This window comes from Cavia porcellus, unplaced genomic scaffold (genome assembly GCF_034190915.1).
Source record: "Cavia porcellus strain 051 isolate PalLab524CR breed Dunkin Hartley unplaced genomic scaffold, mCavPor4.1 scaffold_1, whole genome shotgun sequence".
Taxonomy (NCBI): domain Eukaryota; kingdom Metazoa; phylum Chordata; class Mammalia; order Rodentia; family Caviidae; genus Cavia; species Cavia porcellus.
In genome coordinates, this window is record NW_026947484.1 from 201,807,345 (window position 1) to 201,820,263 (window position 12,919).

At 42.4% G+C, this 12,919-nt stretch overlaps 1 protein-coding gene across 2 annotated transcripts in view; it reads left to right on the forward strand.

Annotated features, from left to right (window-relative positions):
- Nucleotides 1-12,919, forward strand: part of Stxbp1 (syntaxin binding protein 1) — a 69,304-nt gene that overhangs the window by 34,473 nt on the left and 21,912 nt on the right. For both annotated transcript variants that reach the window (XM_005004019.4, XM_003470627.5), the window contains exons 3-9: nt 873-954; nt 3,203-3,279; nt 4,568-4,646; nt 6,785-6,888; nt 9,600-9,748; nt 11,386-11,470; nt 12,349-12,479. In XM_005004019.4, the coding sequence (XP_005004076.1) occupies nt 873-954; nt 3,203-3,279; nt 4,568-4,646; nt 6,785-6,888; nt 9,600-9,748; nt 11,386-11,470; nt 12,349-12,479 (707 nt within the window). The remainder of the gene's footprint in view (nt 1-872; nt 955-3,202; nt 3,280-4,567; nt 4,647-6,784; nt 6,889-9,599; nt 9,749-11,385; nt 11,471-12,348; nt 12,480-12,919) is intronic.

Here is a 12,919-nt window from a genome sequence, read left to right on the forward strand (position 1 = left end):
AGCATAAGCACCTGCCTTGTAAGCAGGCAGTCATGAGATCGATCCCTGGTACCAATAAAAAGAAAAAAGAAGGGGCTGGGGATTTAGCTCAGTGGCATAAGTGCCTGCCTTGCAAGCAGGCAGTCGTGAGTTTGATCCTTGGTACCGATAAAAAGGAAAAAGACCAAAAAAAAAAAAAAATTCATTTCATTTTGTTTTTTTTTTACAGTTTTTTTTTTTTTTTTTAATCGGTACCAGGATCGAACTCACGACTGCCTGCTTGCAAGGCAGGCGCTTATGCCTCTGAGCTAAATCCCCAGCCCTATGAAATGTAATTTTTACTACTATGTAATTTTACTACTATGGCCTTAAACTCACTATGGCCAAGCAAAGTGGTACGTGCCTGTAATCCCAGCACTCAGGAGGCCGAGGCAGGAGGATCACAAGTTTGAGCACATCCTTGGATACTGAGCCCTTAACAAGACCATCCTAGGCTACACCACGAGTTCAAGGCTATGTAAAGAGACCCTATCTCAAAAAACAAAACAAAACAAAACAGCAACAAAAAATACTGTGGCGTCCAGACTGACCTCAAACCCATGGTGATCTTGCATCAGCTCAAGATTATAGGCATGCATCTCAAACCTGACCAAAAGCTTTTTCAAAAAAAGTTTGTGAAATTGAGTCAAATCAAATTGAGGAAATCCTAACTCCTAGATGGTTAGGTTGGGGGGAGGGCAGTAAAAGCAAACAAGTGTCTCTGTAAACTTTTGGACCATAGGAAATGTGGTTTCTCCCACAGGCTGCATTTCTAGTGCTTTCTGAAGCCAGCGCAGTACCTGATGGGAGAATCAGCAGATGCCATGTGGCTCATGACCTCTGTTTTCTTCCAGGTGCTGGTGGTGGACCAGTTAAGCATGAGAATGCTGTCTTCCTGCTGCAAGATGACAGACATCATGACTGAGGGGATAACAAGTAAGCGTAGCACATGGGGCAGGGCAGTGACACTCTCTCCTAGTTATTCTTGTTGGCTAAAACCTAAGTGGTAAGACTGTTGGCCCCTAAGGGAGAGCCGGGCTACCTGTTCATGAGTGCATCCTTGCACCTAGCTGTCAGTTAATGTTGAAGGAAAAGTTATGTCAAGAAAAGAAGATGGTCTACCTGACAGAGACTTAATAAGGGAAGAAATCCAAATGGCCAATGCATATATGAAAAATGCCCACCTTGTTGGTGATTAGGAAAACCCCATGCAAACCATAGTGAGCCACTACCACAGATGTACCAAACAGCGAGGACGCAGAGAAATAGGAGCTCCTGTCTGGGGGAGTGGCAGCTGATACACCTCTAATTTTAAAAACCCTTGGCAGAGTAGTAACGCAGTAGGTATCTGTGTCCTGTAAGCCAGTGAGGATATGATGTGTATCCACATGGGTAATAGAGTTCCCAGAATGTTGGCATAGGGGTCCCAGATGGGACATAGCTGTCAAGAGTAGCATGGTTTTGTTTTTGGTGTTTTGAGACAAGATCTCACGATGTAGCTCAGGCTAATTTTGAACTGACTGTGTAATCCCACCGGTCTCAAACTTTCTGGAATTACAGGCATGTACCATGCTTTGGTTCCAAGTCAGTTTTTTGACCAGGCTTGCTCCTATTCTGAGCTTGCAGTTATTTTCCTCAGTGGGGTGTGTGTGTGTGTGTGTGTGTGTGTGTGTGTGTGTGTGTGTGTGTGTGTTACTAGGCCTCATGCATACTAGGTGAGCACTCTTGCCACTGAGTTTCATCTCAACTTTTTATTTTTTCGAAACTCTAACTTATCTAAGAAGGTCTTGAAGCTTCCTGAGTAACTAGAATTACAAATGTGACCATCATAGCTAGCTTTCTGGCTGAATTTTTGTAACTTTTTCCCCCCAACCAGATATAGTGGAACATACCTATAGTCCCAGCTACTTAGAAAGCTGAGGCAAGAAGATGATTTGAGCCCAAGGCCTGCAGATCTGGTCAGGATAATGAGACCCCCTTCAAACAGACAGACAAACTCTATTTTTCTCTATCAGAGAAAAAAATGCAGAGAAAGGGGGAAAAGTCAAATGAAATTTAATAAGTTTAATACTCTGTCCACATCCTCTGGGATCCACAGCCCTAAAGCCATCACCTTGCTCTTCCTTTGTTTTTTGTATATATATTTCTAAGTAAAAGATTTTATACTATTATCTCTTAATTCATCCATGTTAGACATTGTCACTGACTTCCTGTGATAGGACAACTCTTCCCTCCCCACAAAGGCAGGATTCAAAATATGTCCTCATTTAGGAAAATTAAAAAGTTCACAACTGTGAACTGTGCTGGCTCCAAAAGTAAAGTAGATGGTTAGGGGATTATTTGGCGTGAAAGTTTTTATAAATGTTACAAAGAATACTTCTAAAGTGATGCCTTTTTTATATTAAATGTCCATGTAGAAAGAATGATACACAGCTGTACATTCTGTGTGAGCCATCAGGCAGTGTGATATGGGTTATACACCCTAAACTGTATCGGGTGGCTGCTGAGATGAGGAAGCTCTCCAGAGCTGCTTTTCTTGGGCAAAGTAGCTGATATGGTCATAAAGGAAACACTGTAGTCCAGAGCCTGTGGATCGCTTTAACAGAACAGCACGCTTCATCTCTGACCTCCTGAGCGGAGTGGCATTACATAAAGGATATGTTTGGAATGTCTTGATTTGATGTACAGAAGAAAATGGTAAAACTTTCCAATTGTTGATATATAAACCCATCATGGAAATTCTAAAGGAACTGAGATTATTTAGGACAGATGAGGAGAAGCTAAAGAAACCTTGACAGGATGAGTCAGCATTGCCATTTCCTCTTATAGCAAAGGAATTTACTTAAACTGAAATGAGAGCTGATGAGTGTGATAAGATTTGAGTTTTCTGGGAGACTGAGGCAAGACAATTGCAAGTTTGAGCTCAATTTGGACACTTCAGCAACTTCACAAGACCCTGTCTCAAGGGGGAAAAAATTAGGTTTTCTAACATCTTGGTCATAGTGAAACACTGGAGTTCATATCCAAGCAATATGCTAACTTTAAGGAAGGAGTGAAGATTCTTTTTCTTCCTTCCTACTGTACCCTTTGACCTGCCAGTCTGAAGGTGGCCTGTCTATGGTGCTTCTAGTTTTATGACCTTAGTCATGTTTTCTTATTCACCGTGGGCTGTTTTATCCTCTAGTTGTGGAAGACATCAACAAGCGCAGAGAACCGCTCCCCAGCCTGGAAGCCGTGTATCTTATCACTCCTTCCGAGAAGGTAAATCCTCCCAGAAGAGCTCAGGCTGGCTTACACGTGCTGGGCTTGGGATCTCTGGCGCACAGCACCCCGAGTTTCTAGGTTAAGCACGCATTTAATGCACTGATCTGTTTAAGCATGTGATCCACGGGAGGTCAGATGATGGGAAGTGAAGGTGTATTAAACCTTTTGTGCTAAGCAACTATGCAGAAAGTCAGAGCTGCTATCTCCTGGATCATTAGTTTTCCCTCTTGCAGTCCTCTCAGGCAGAAGATCCACCTCTGGCTTTGGTATTTTGTTTCAGATTTTCAGATTTATTTCATCAATGGCCAGTTAATATCCCTGTTTTCCTTAATTTTGAAGGATTGTTAACCAGATTCCAAGTCTATGCCCTTACTTTGGTTGGTAGTTATCTTAGAACTAACTAACTAACTCTTTCTCTGTCTCTCTTTCTGTCTTTTTTTTTTTTTTTTTTTTTTTTTTTTTTTGTCTTTTTAAAATGGGGTTTCACAGTGCAGTTCAGGCTGGCCTTGGACTCACTTTGTAGCCCAGGCTTACTTGGAAATCGTAGCAGTCCTCCTGCCTCAGCCTCCCAACTGCTGAAATTACAAGTTTGCACCCCAGCTCAGCTAGTTTAGATCTCTTAATTTAGTTTTTGTTTTTGTTTTCTGAGACAGGCTTTTGATATATATAGTTCAAACTGACCTTGAACTCACTGCATAGCTCAGGCTAAAATTTGCATTGATCCTCCTGCCTCAGTCTCCTGAGACCTAGGATTATGGACATTGCATTTTTACCTGTATTAAAAAATTCCTCTGAGCCAGACATGATGTTGCACATGTATAATCCCAGCTATTTGGTAGGCTGAGGCAGGAAGATTCTAGTTTGAGCCCAGGTGGGCCATTTAGCTAGACCCTGTCACAAAGAAAGATCTCTGATTTTCACACTTTCTTATCACTTTTGAAAATTCACTTACTTGTGAGTTCCTGCAGACGCAGCTACATTGCCAGAGCTTCATCAACATGAGTCTCCCACAAGGTTTCTGCCCTGTTTCATGGGTCTCTTCTCAGAAACTCAAGTACTGTGGCACTCACATTGTCATTCTGCAGTGAGCTAAACTCTGAAACAATCCTGGTTTCAAATGCTGAGAACCTGACTGACAGAACATGAGTGCTAGAATTATACGTCAATAAAAACCCTCTATTGTCTTGTGCAGGTAGCCTGACACCACTTGGATGTCACTCAGTGCGGTTCTCAGTCCCATTGGTTCTGTAATGCCCTTAGCACCCTCTTTTGTTTCTGTCCGCAGTCAGTGCACTCTCTCATCAGTGACTTTAAGGACCCTCCGACTGCTAAATACCGGGCTGCACACGTCTTCTTCACGGACTGTAAGTAGCGGTGAGCTGCCTTTGCCTGGCCAGGTTTGCCTTTCTGCCCAACTGGGCTGAACCCAAACCGGGTTAGATCAATAGGGGAGAGACACGTTGTTGCCATAGGTGTCCTGATCTTTTATTTTCTCGTTGGAAGGTAAATTGTGTAAGAGACAGAAATAATCACACCCATACAAGCCTGGTAGGTCATGCAGTTTTTCCTGATGAGAAACCTCGCCGGGCTCCTAAACCAGAGGCTTCTCGCACAGAAGTGTTTTCCTGCTGCTGCCTTGGGGTTTTGTGCACAGACTTGCAGCCAGCACTCTGACGTTTAGTGCATTTCCAGCGGGTTTCTGACAGTGAGGTCCATGCAATGGTCTTAGCGTCAGTAGAACCTACTTCACTGCCCTGGAGCTGGTTTTTGTATTTTGTATGGGTTGTGCATGGATCCTAGAGGGAGAATCTGTGAGAGGTGAGACGCTACAGAGTAGACAGCAGTGGCTTCACCTCACCTTCTTTCTAGAGAAAGATCTCCCCAAGCAACCACTGAGGAAATGGGAAGGGCTTAGCACAGAATAGTCAGAAGTATTTGAGCAGGTGTGACAAAGAGAGGAATAGGGACAGCAGATCAGGAGCACATTCCTGGACAGCTGAAGCTTTTGGCCTGGGACAGCTGCTGAAAGTCATGGTCCCCACCCCGGGGAACTCTGTGCATCTGGTCCTTAAGGTTTTAGGGAAGATGGGGGCCTGCATCACATTTCCTGCTGATTTTTTATTTTTCCTTCTTATAAATGTGTTAAGTGTGGTACTTGGTTATACTGAAGGCCTTTATTTATCTCCTCTTAATCACTTCAGTTTCTTTTTATTTTATGAAAAAATAAAAAAAAATTCATAATCAAGTAATAAGAGAAAAACATGTTACTACACTATTTATTCTTGTCTTCAAAGTAGTTAGAGTACAAGATACAAATCAAAAAGATTCTTAGGAAAAAAAGATAACACAAATATTTCTTTTTCAATGAACTAAGAAAACTAGTACAAATGAAGCCAATTAGCATGCATATTAAATATTTTTAAAACGATAGAACTTGTAATTTGGGACAATATTTGAACTTATTTCCTGTTTATTTCTCTTTTATTTTGTTGTGTTTCTCATATAAGAGAAACCATGGGATATTTGAGTTTGTGTATCTGACTTATTTCACTTACTATTATGTCCTTGGTTTGCTTCCATTTGCCTATGAATGCCTCAAGTGGATGGCAGTGTAGCACTCCATTTGCTGTAAATGCTGTGTTTTCCTTATCTACTCATCTGTTGAGGGACAGATGCAGTATGTTGTTTCAAGATTTAGCTATTATGAATTGTGCTGTTATAAACAGGAGTATGCGTGTATCCTGTATTATAATGATTTTAACTCTTATGGAAAGATAACTGGAAGGGGAATACCTAAATCAAATGAAATTTCTATTTTAGATTTTTATTTTAGATGATTTCCATAGTAATTGTACTAGGTTACCATCCCACCAACAATGTACTAGTGTTCCTTTTCCCTGAACAATTTCTTCTGGTTCATCCTCCCCTCTTTTCTTTTCTTTTTTTTTTTTTTTTTGGGTCTTTTTCGTTTTTATCGGTATCCGGGATCGAACTCACGACTGCCTGCTTGCAAGGCAGGCGCTTATGTGGCTGAGCTAAATCCCCTGCCCCCTCCCCTCTTTTCTTTGGAATCAGAAAATAGTTTTTATTAGCTCTTAGTATCTCAGTCTATTGCTCTTTGTATATCTGTGACTTGTTGAGGGCCTTACAGGTGATTTTCCATTCCTCTTAAACCTAAAGATACAGGATATTTTAGGATAGGATGAATTTTCAAATTATCTTTTAAAAACTTAAATAATAAGAGCTGGGCATGGTGATCCATGCTTATATCCTAGCCCTTGGGAGACTGAGGCAGGTGATCAATTGCTGAATTTGAAGCCAGCCTGGGCTACATAGTGAACTCAAGGCCAGCCTGAACTGCATAGCAAGGTCCTATCTAAATAAATAAATAATAAAATAACATAAAATAAAAATCTGAATAATAAAGAATCATTGAATATAATGTAGCTATTAAATGAACCAGCAAAGGAAAGGGAAACTGATTCTTTTCTCCTTCTTGCAGCTTGTCCAGATGCTCTGTTTAATGAGCTGGTAAAATCTCGAGCAGCCAAAGTCATCAAAACACTGACGGAAATCAACATTGCATTTCTCCCATACGAATCCCAGGTGAGACTGGGCAGGGGATTATCCTACCAGAAGCTCTGAGAGGGTGGGGTGGGGTATAATAAAGAAAGCAGGGGAAGTTTCGAGTTCTGAATTGGCCAAAGGACATGTTGTATGTGGATGTGTATTTATAATGGAAAAGGTTTCCCATAGGCATCTGCCTGATGCCCTCATCTAACTTGCCGATTACTTCTGACTTCATATCAGCCAGCATTGCTTTCTCTGGGTGCACATCATTCTAGTTTAGTGTTCACTCCTCTTGGCTGACTCCTTGGATAACCAAAAGTAGCCTGTCTAAAAGGAGGGTGAGGAGGGGAGGCGCATCCCATCTGCCACAAGGAGACTCTTTTTATTGGAGATAACCTTGGCTTGTCACGTGCTACAAGAACAGATGGTCGTCACCGTCATTAGCTGTTAATGTTTCATGCACCAAAGGCCACAGCAGCAAACTTCTCCCCTTGGAAAAAAACAAAGTTGTTAAACCAGTAAAGGTGAAGCTGCTTGTGAGAGAATATACCAAATTTATCTTATATTTTTAAGGCTTTTAAAAATATCTTTTCCTAACAAATGAAGAATAAAAATACCACAGGACTTTTATGCATTTTGTGGTGGTAAAAGATGTTTGTGGCATATTGGATCTTTATGGATCAGCTTTAGAACCAGAGAGCAACCTATTCTTAGAAGAAGAGGGGTGGAAAAGATGCAGTGTGAACATTTAGAAATGTCTCATTTTTTTTCTCACTTGGCTTAAAGCTGTTTTCCTGTTTGAAGGAAAGAAATTTTTTCCTCTGTGTGAATCCTGTGACCACCTGGATTCAACAAAATCCAGCTTTAGCAGGTCCAACCATCCCGTTTCAGATTTTTTTTAAACTGGGTTTTGAACTAAGGACCGTCTGCATGCTAGGCAAGTACTACCAGTCCAGGGGTGGCAAACTTTTTAGAGACTGAGTGCCCAAACTGTTACCAAAACCCACTTATTTATTGCAAAGTGCCGGCACTGCTATTAAACTTGAGTATCTGATACTTGGATGCTAGGGTAACTTGGCTTGTGTGCCCACTGAAGCATGTGTGCCACAGGCTCATCACCCCTATCCTAGTCTTATTTATTTACTTATTTATTGACAGGATCTCACTGCATTATCCAGGCTTGCCTTGAATTTGGGGTCCTCCTACCCCAGCTTCCTGGAATTACAGGCATGTGCCATCATGCCCAGCAATATTTCAGAAATTTTAAGAAAATAATAAATGTTTCTTCTTTTTTTTCTTTTCTTTTCTTTCTTTCTTTCTTTTTTTTTTTTTTTTTTTTTTTGGTCTTTTTGAGACAGGGTCTCACTATGCAGTTTAGACTGGCCTTGAGTTACTTTGTAGCCCAGGCTGGCCTCAAACTCACAACAATCTTCATACATCAGCCTCCTGAGTGCTGGGATTACTGGCATGCACCACTACACTCAGCTAACAAATGTTTCTTAAAGATTATTTTTTAAAGAGATCAGAGTAGTTTACATAAAGGAAAATGTTAGTCATATATAGCAGTCCATATCAATAATCCAATCTGTGCAAGTGCTCTAGGAGGCTGAGGTGGAAAGATTGTAAATTTGAGACCAGCCTAGGCAACCTATTGATGGGGTGAGACCCTGTCTCAAAAAGTGTGTGTGGAGTGGAAAGCTAGGGATGTAGATTAGTGTGAAGGCCCTGAGTTCAGTCCTCATGACCAAAATAAAATAAAGTAAAATAAAATAAATAAAAGTGAGGACCTGAGAGAGTATAGACAGCTGATAGATTTAGTAAGAATTTTAAATTTCTAGATCCTTTCATGAGAGAGAGAAAAGCTGGGCATGATGACACATGTCTGTAATCCCAGCATGCAGGAGGCTGAGGCAGTAGGATTGTTACAAGCTTGAGATCAGCCTGAGTACAAAGCAAGTTCAAGGTCAGTCTGTCTCAAAAAGACCAAAAAAAAAAAAAAAAAAAAAGTAGGAAGAGGAGGAGAAAGGGGGAAGAAATGAAGAGGAGAATGAGGAAAGGAAAGAATACAGAGTACTTAGAACATTTTACTGAGACATGATTTGGGGGGGAGGGTGCTGAAGATCAAACTTACAACCTCACGCTTGCCAGGCAGGCACTTAGAAACTAAGCTATATCTCTGGTGAACATGATACTATTAAACCTATAAAAAAAAAGTCCTCTTACCTGCCCACAGTAGTGGTATAGTTTTCCAGCTCATTCCTTGTTTATTGAAACTAAACTCATACTGGCCTATGTGATCTTACACCAACCTCCTGATTTATCTCCTGGCCTCTTTATTGTCTTCTTAACACCCTAGACTCACAGTTGGGTCCTTGGCACTACTCATTTCCTCCCCAGAGGTCCCCTGCTGGTAGCAAAATGCCTCATTTTGGACATCGCCTCTGTGGGTCCCACTGTCCTCCGTGCCAGCCCACCTGGGCACTCTGTCCCTGCTATATTAGTTTCCCGTAGGTTTATGAGTTCTTAATGCCATACAACTTACTTTTCATTCTATTTATTTTCTGCCTTCCCTACTATATTACAGACTCTCCAAAGGCAGGATTCTTTGGTCACTAACAGTTCCCAAGTGTTCAGGGCAGAGCTGGCACTGAGAAAAGTGGAAGTACATCCCAAAGTCCATCACCACTATGGCAGAGATGACTACTCACCATTCATGATCACATATTATGCCAATATTTTCTGTTCAGGTGTATTCTTTGGACTCTGCTGACTCTTTCCAAAGCTTCTACAGTCCCCACAAGGCTCAGATGAAAAACCCTATCCTGGAGCGTCTGGCGGAGCAGATTGCAACCCTCTGTGCCACCCTGAAGGAGTACCCGGCTGTGCGGTATCGGGGGTAAGACAACACAGTCTGCTAAGAGTGGGAACCTATGTGTCACCAGGAGAGGAACTCTCTCCTCCCGCCCCATCTTCCTCTGGTCTTGAAGTTCCTCCAGATATGGGTAACACATATCTGTAATCCCAGCACTCCAGGAGGCTGAGGCAGGAGGGTTGCAAATTCAAACCTAATCTGGGCAGTTTAGTGGACTTAATGGTACTGTGTCTTAAAACAAAAAATGAAAATGAGGGCTGGGCTATAGCTCAGTGCAAAGGCCCTGGGTTCAATTCTAGTACTAAAAACAAAACAACAACAACAAAAAATTTAGGGTTTTGTCTTCTAAGGGCTGGGGATACAGCTCAGTGATAGAACAAACTTGCTAGCATGTGGGAGGCCTCGGGTTTCATTCATTCCCAGCACCACACACACACACACACACAAACACACATCTTCCAATCTTCATTTATTTTTTTCTCAGTCTTCATTTATTTAAAAGATAAATTACAAATCTTACTGTGAAATACAGTAAGATACTCAGAAAAGAGTATAATTAAACCTCCATGTAACTGGAGCCCTGATTTCTTAGTTTTTAATTCTGTCTAACCTTTAAAAGCAAGCATCATCTTTGCAGAGGTTTTTGAGAGTAAGATACTTTGTGGGGGGTATAATCCCCAGCAGCCACAGTCCTCCAACTTTCAGTGGGAGAGGAGAGAAGGGTGGTGTCTGACAGCCTGCACCCAGGCAGTACAGACACAGTAGGCTGAAGGGGGAGCGAGGATCGGGGCTGGCTGCCCAGTGGTTCCAGGGACCTTGTGCTGTAGCTGACCTCATTGCCTGCTGTCACTGGGGACTCCAGGAAGGCTCCTGCTCATGTCTGCCCTGGAACCCGCTGCCTCCATTGTTGGCACTCAGTGACAAGAGCCTAGTGGAGGTGCAGAGATGGGCCTTGCTGTCTCTCCTCACAGAGCAGTGGGAACTTAGGCTAGCAGTGGCGCTGTTGAGAGGTTGGGGCTGCAGCTCCTTACCATCTGCAAAGCCAGGTGGGGCCCAGGAAGCACTGTCAGAATTAGCCAAGTGGAGAGGTTCACAGGCTCACTGTGACTATGGACAGAAATATCACTTGCCAGCAAAACAAAGCAGACCTAAGGGAATTTGAATCAAGGGAAGTGAGAACCACACAGGTTAGCTCAGGCATCCTTGTCATGGGAAAAAGATGAGTGGTCGGGTCCCCTGTTGAAATATGTTTATCTAAAGTTACCTGGAAAGACTACTACTGCTTCCATTAGATAGTGTTTAAAAGAGAAGAATCCAGGGGTTGGGGATTTAGCTCAGCGGCATAAGCACCTGCCTTGCAAGCAGGTGGTTGTGAGTTCGATCCCCGGTACCGGTAAAAATGAAAAAGACAAAAAAAAAAAAAAAAAAAGAGAAGAATCCAGAAAATCATTTATGTTCCCAGGCACTGAGCTGAATGAGCTAAGTATTTTATTTTCTTTTATAAATATCACGTGACATATGAATATATTCTTAGCGTAAAACAAACCTAGCACAGGCAGTGGTTATGTCTTTTGACTCTCCCCGTACTGTCCTACAGATTCCCAGGACAGTCTGCATCATTTGGGTGCATGGACCATTCACTATCATTCCTCCTTTGTCAGGGAATACAAGGACAATGCCTTGCTGGCTCAGCTAATCCAGGACAAGCTTGATGCCTATAAAGCTGATGACCCAACAATGGGAGAGGTAAGTACGGGCAGTGTTTTTTGACAGTCCCTGGGGAACATGGTTCTGCAGCTCACAGAGCTTGTGTGAGGCTGCTTTTCCTATGCACTGTCTAGAGCCCTGGGGCAGCGTGAGCCAGTTATGTTCAGAGCAACCAAGGGGACTGATCTGATGCTGTTTGCTGAGAGTTTCCCAGTTTCAGCACTGAATGTCCCTCCTCCAGGGAAACCCCCACTGGTACAAGAACAGAGACAGTTGACCATTTTCATTGGTACCATTGCTAGATGCATTCAGATTTCACTAGTCTTTGCATGTACCTGGTGTGCATGCAGTTCTGTACAGTTTTAACACAGGCATAGATTTGTGCAACCACCATTCCAGTCAGCATGTGAAGCCTCTGAGGCCTGGAGACATAGGTTAGTTGTAGAGCACAGGCTTAGCATGTGTGAGGCCCTGGGTTGAATCCCCAGCAGCACCACTACTCCCCCCCCCAAAAAGAAGAGGGTGAAGGAGTAAAAAAGAGAAAAGAAAAGAAAAAAGATGCAGAACTTTTCCAGTACTGCCTTGCATTTAGAATTGAGAGCCCCAAGTCTTGCAGACTTCTTGGTCACCCACACAACAAATAGTTGGTTACCTCCTTTGTAGCTGAACCTGGGCAGGCTTCTTCTGGGCAGGGCTCCCTTTGGGCCCCAGCCAGATCTGCTTCAAAGAGCCCTCATAAGGTAACAAGCAGCAGAGCCTCACATGGGATATATTGGTGCTCTTGTGAAGCAGTGAATGGATTTCTCAATACTGTTTTAGTAGATTTGCTTCCTGCTGCCTTTTATAGGAGGGGCTTCACTAGTTGGAGAGGCTGAATTGGGTGGGGTGGCTTTTGAAGTAGCTCTCTTTCTCTCCAGGGTCCAGACAAAGCACGCTCCCAGCTCCTGATTCTGGACCGTGGCTTTGACCCCAGTTCCCCAGTGCTCCATGAACTGACTTTTCAGGCTATGAGTTATGATCTGCTGCCTATTGAAAATGACGTTTACAAGTAAGTAGTGCTATAGACTCCAGGTTGACTGCAGCTTTGCAGATGAACTGAGAATGCCTCTGAGAAAAAGAGCATTTTTCTTAATCCTATGAGAAACAGAGACATAATCTCTCAAATATACCTGTAAACTTTGCCATGAGTTCTCTGATTCTAAATGCCATTTCTAGGAAGGACAGGACAGGAACTTTATTTGGGTCTTTAGTTTGAAGCGTATGTCACCTCAGTTCCCAGCCTGCTTATATAGGATATTAGGTTGATTTCATGTTTTGAGTGTATTTATTTTACTCATAATTTAAAGTTCTTAATTATAGATCACAAAATATGAAAGAATATATTAACCAATGTAATGGAGTATAGTGGAACCATTTTCTTCATTATAAAAATATTTTTTTGATCAAAAACTCAATGTCTTGAGCCAAGCATTGGTGACTCACACCTAT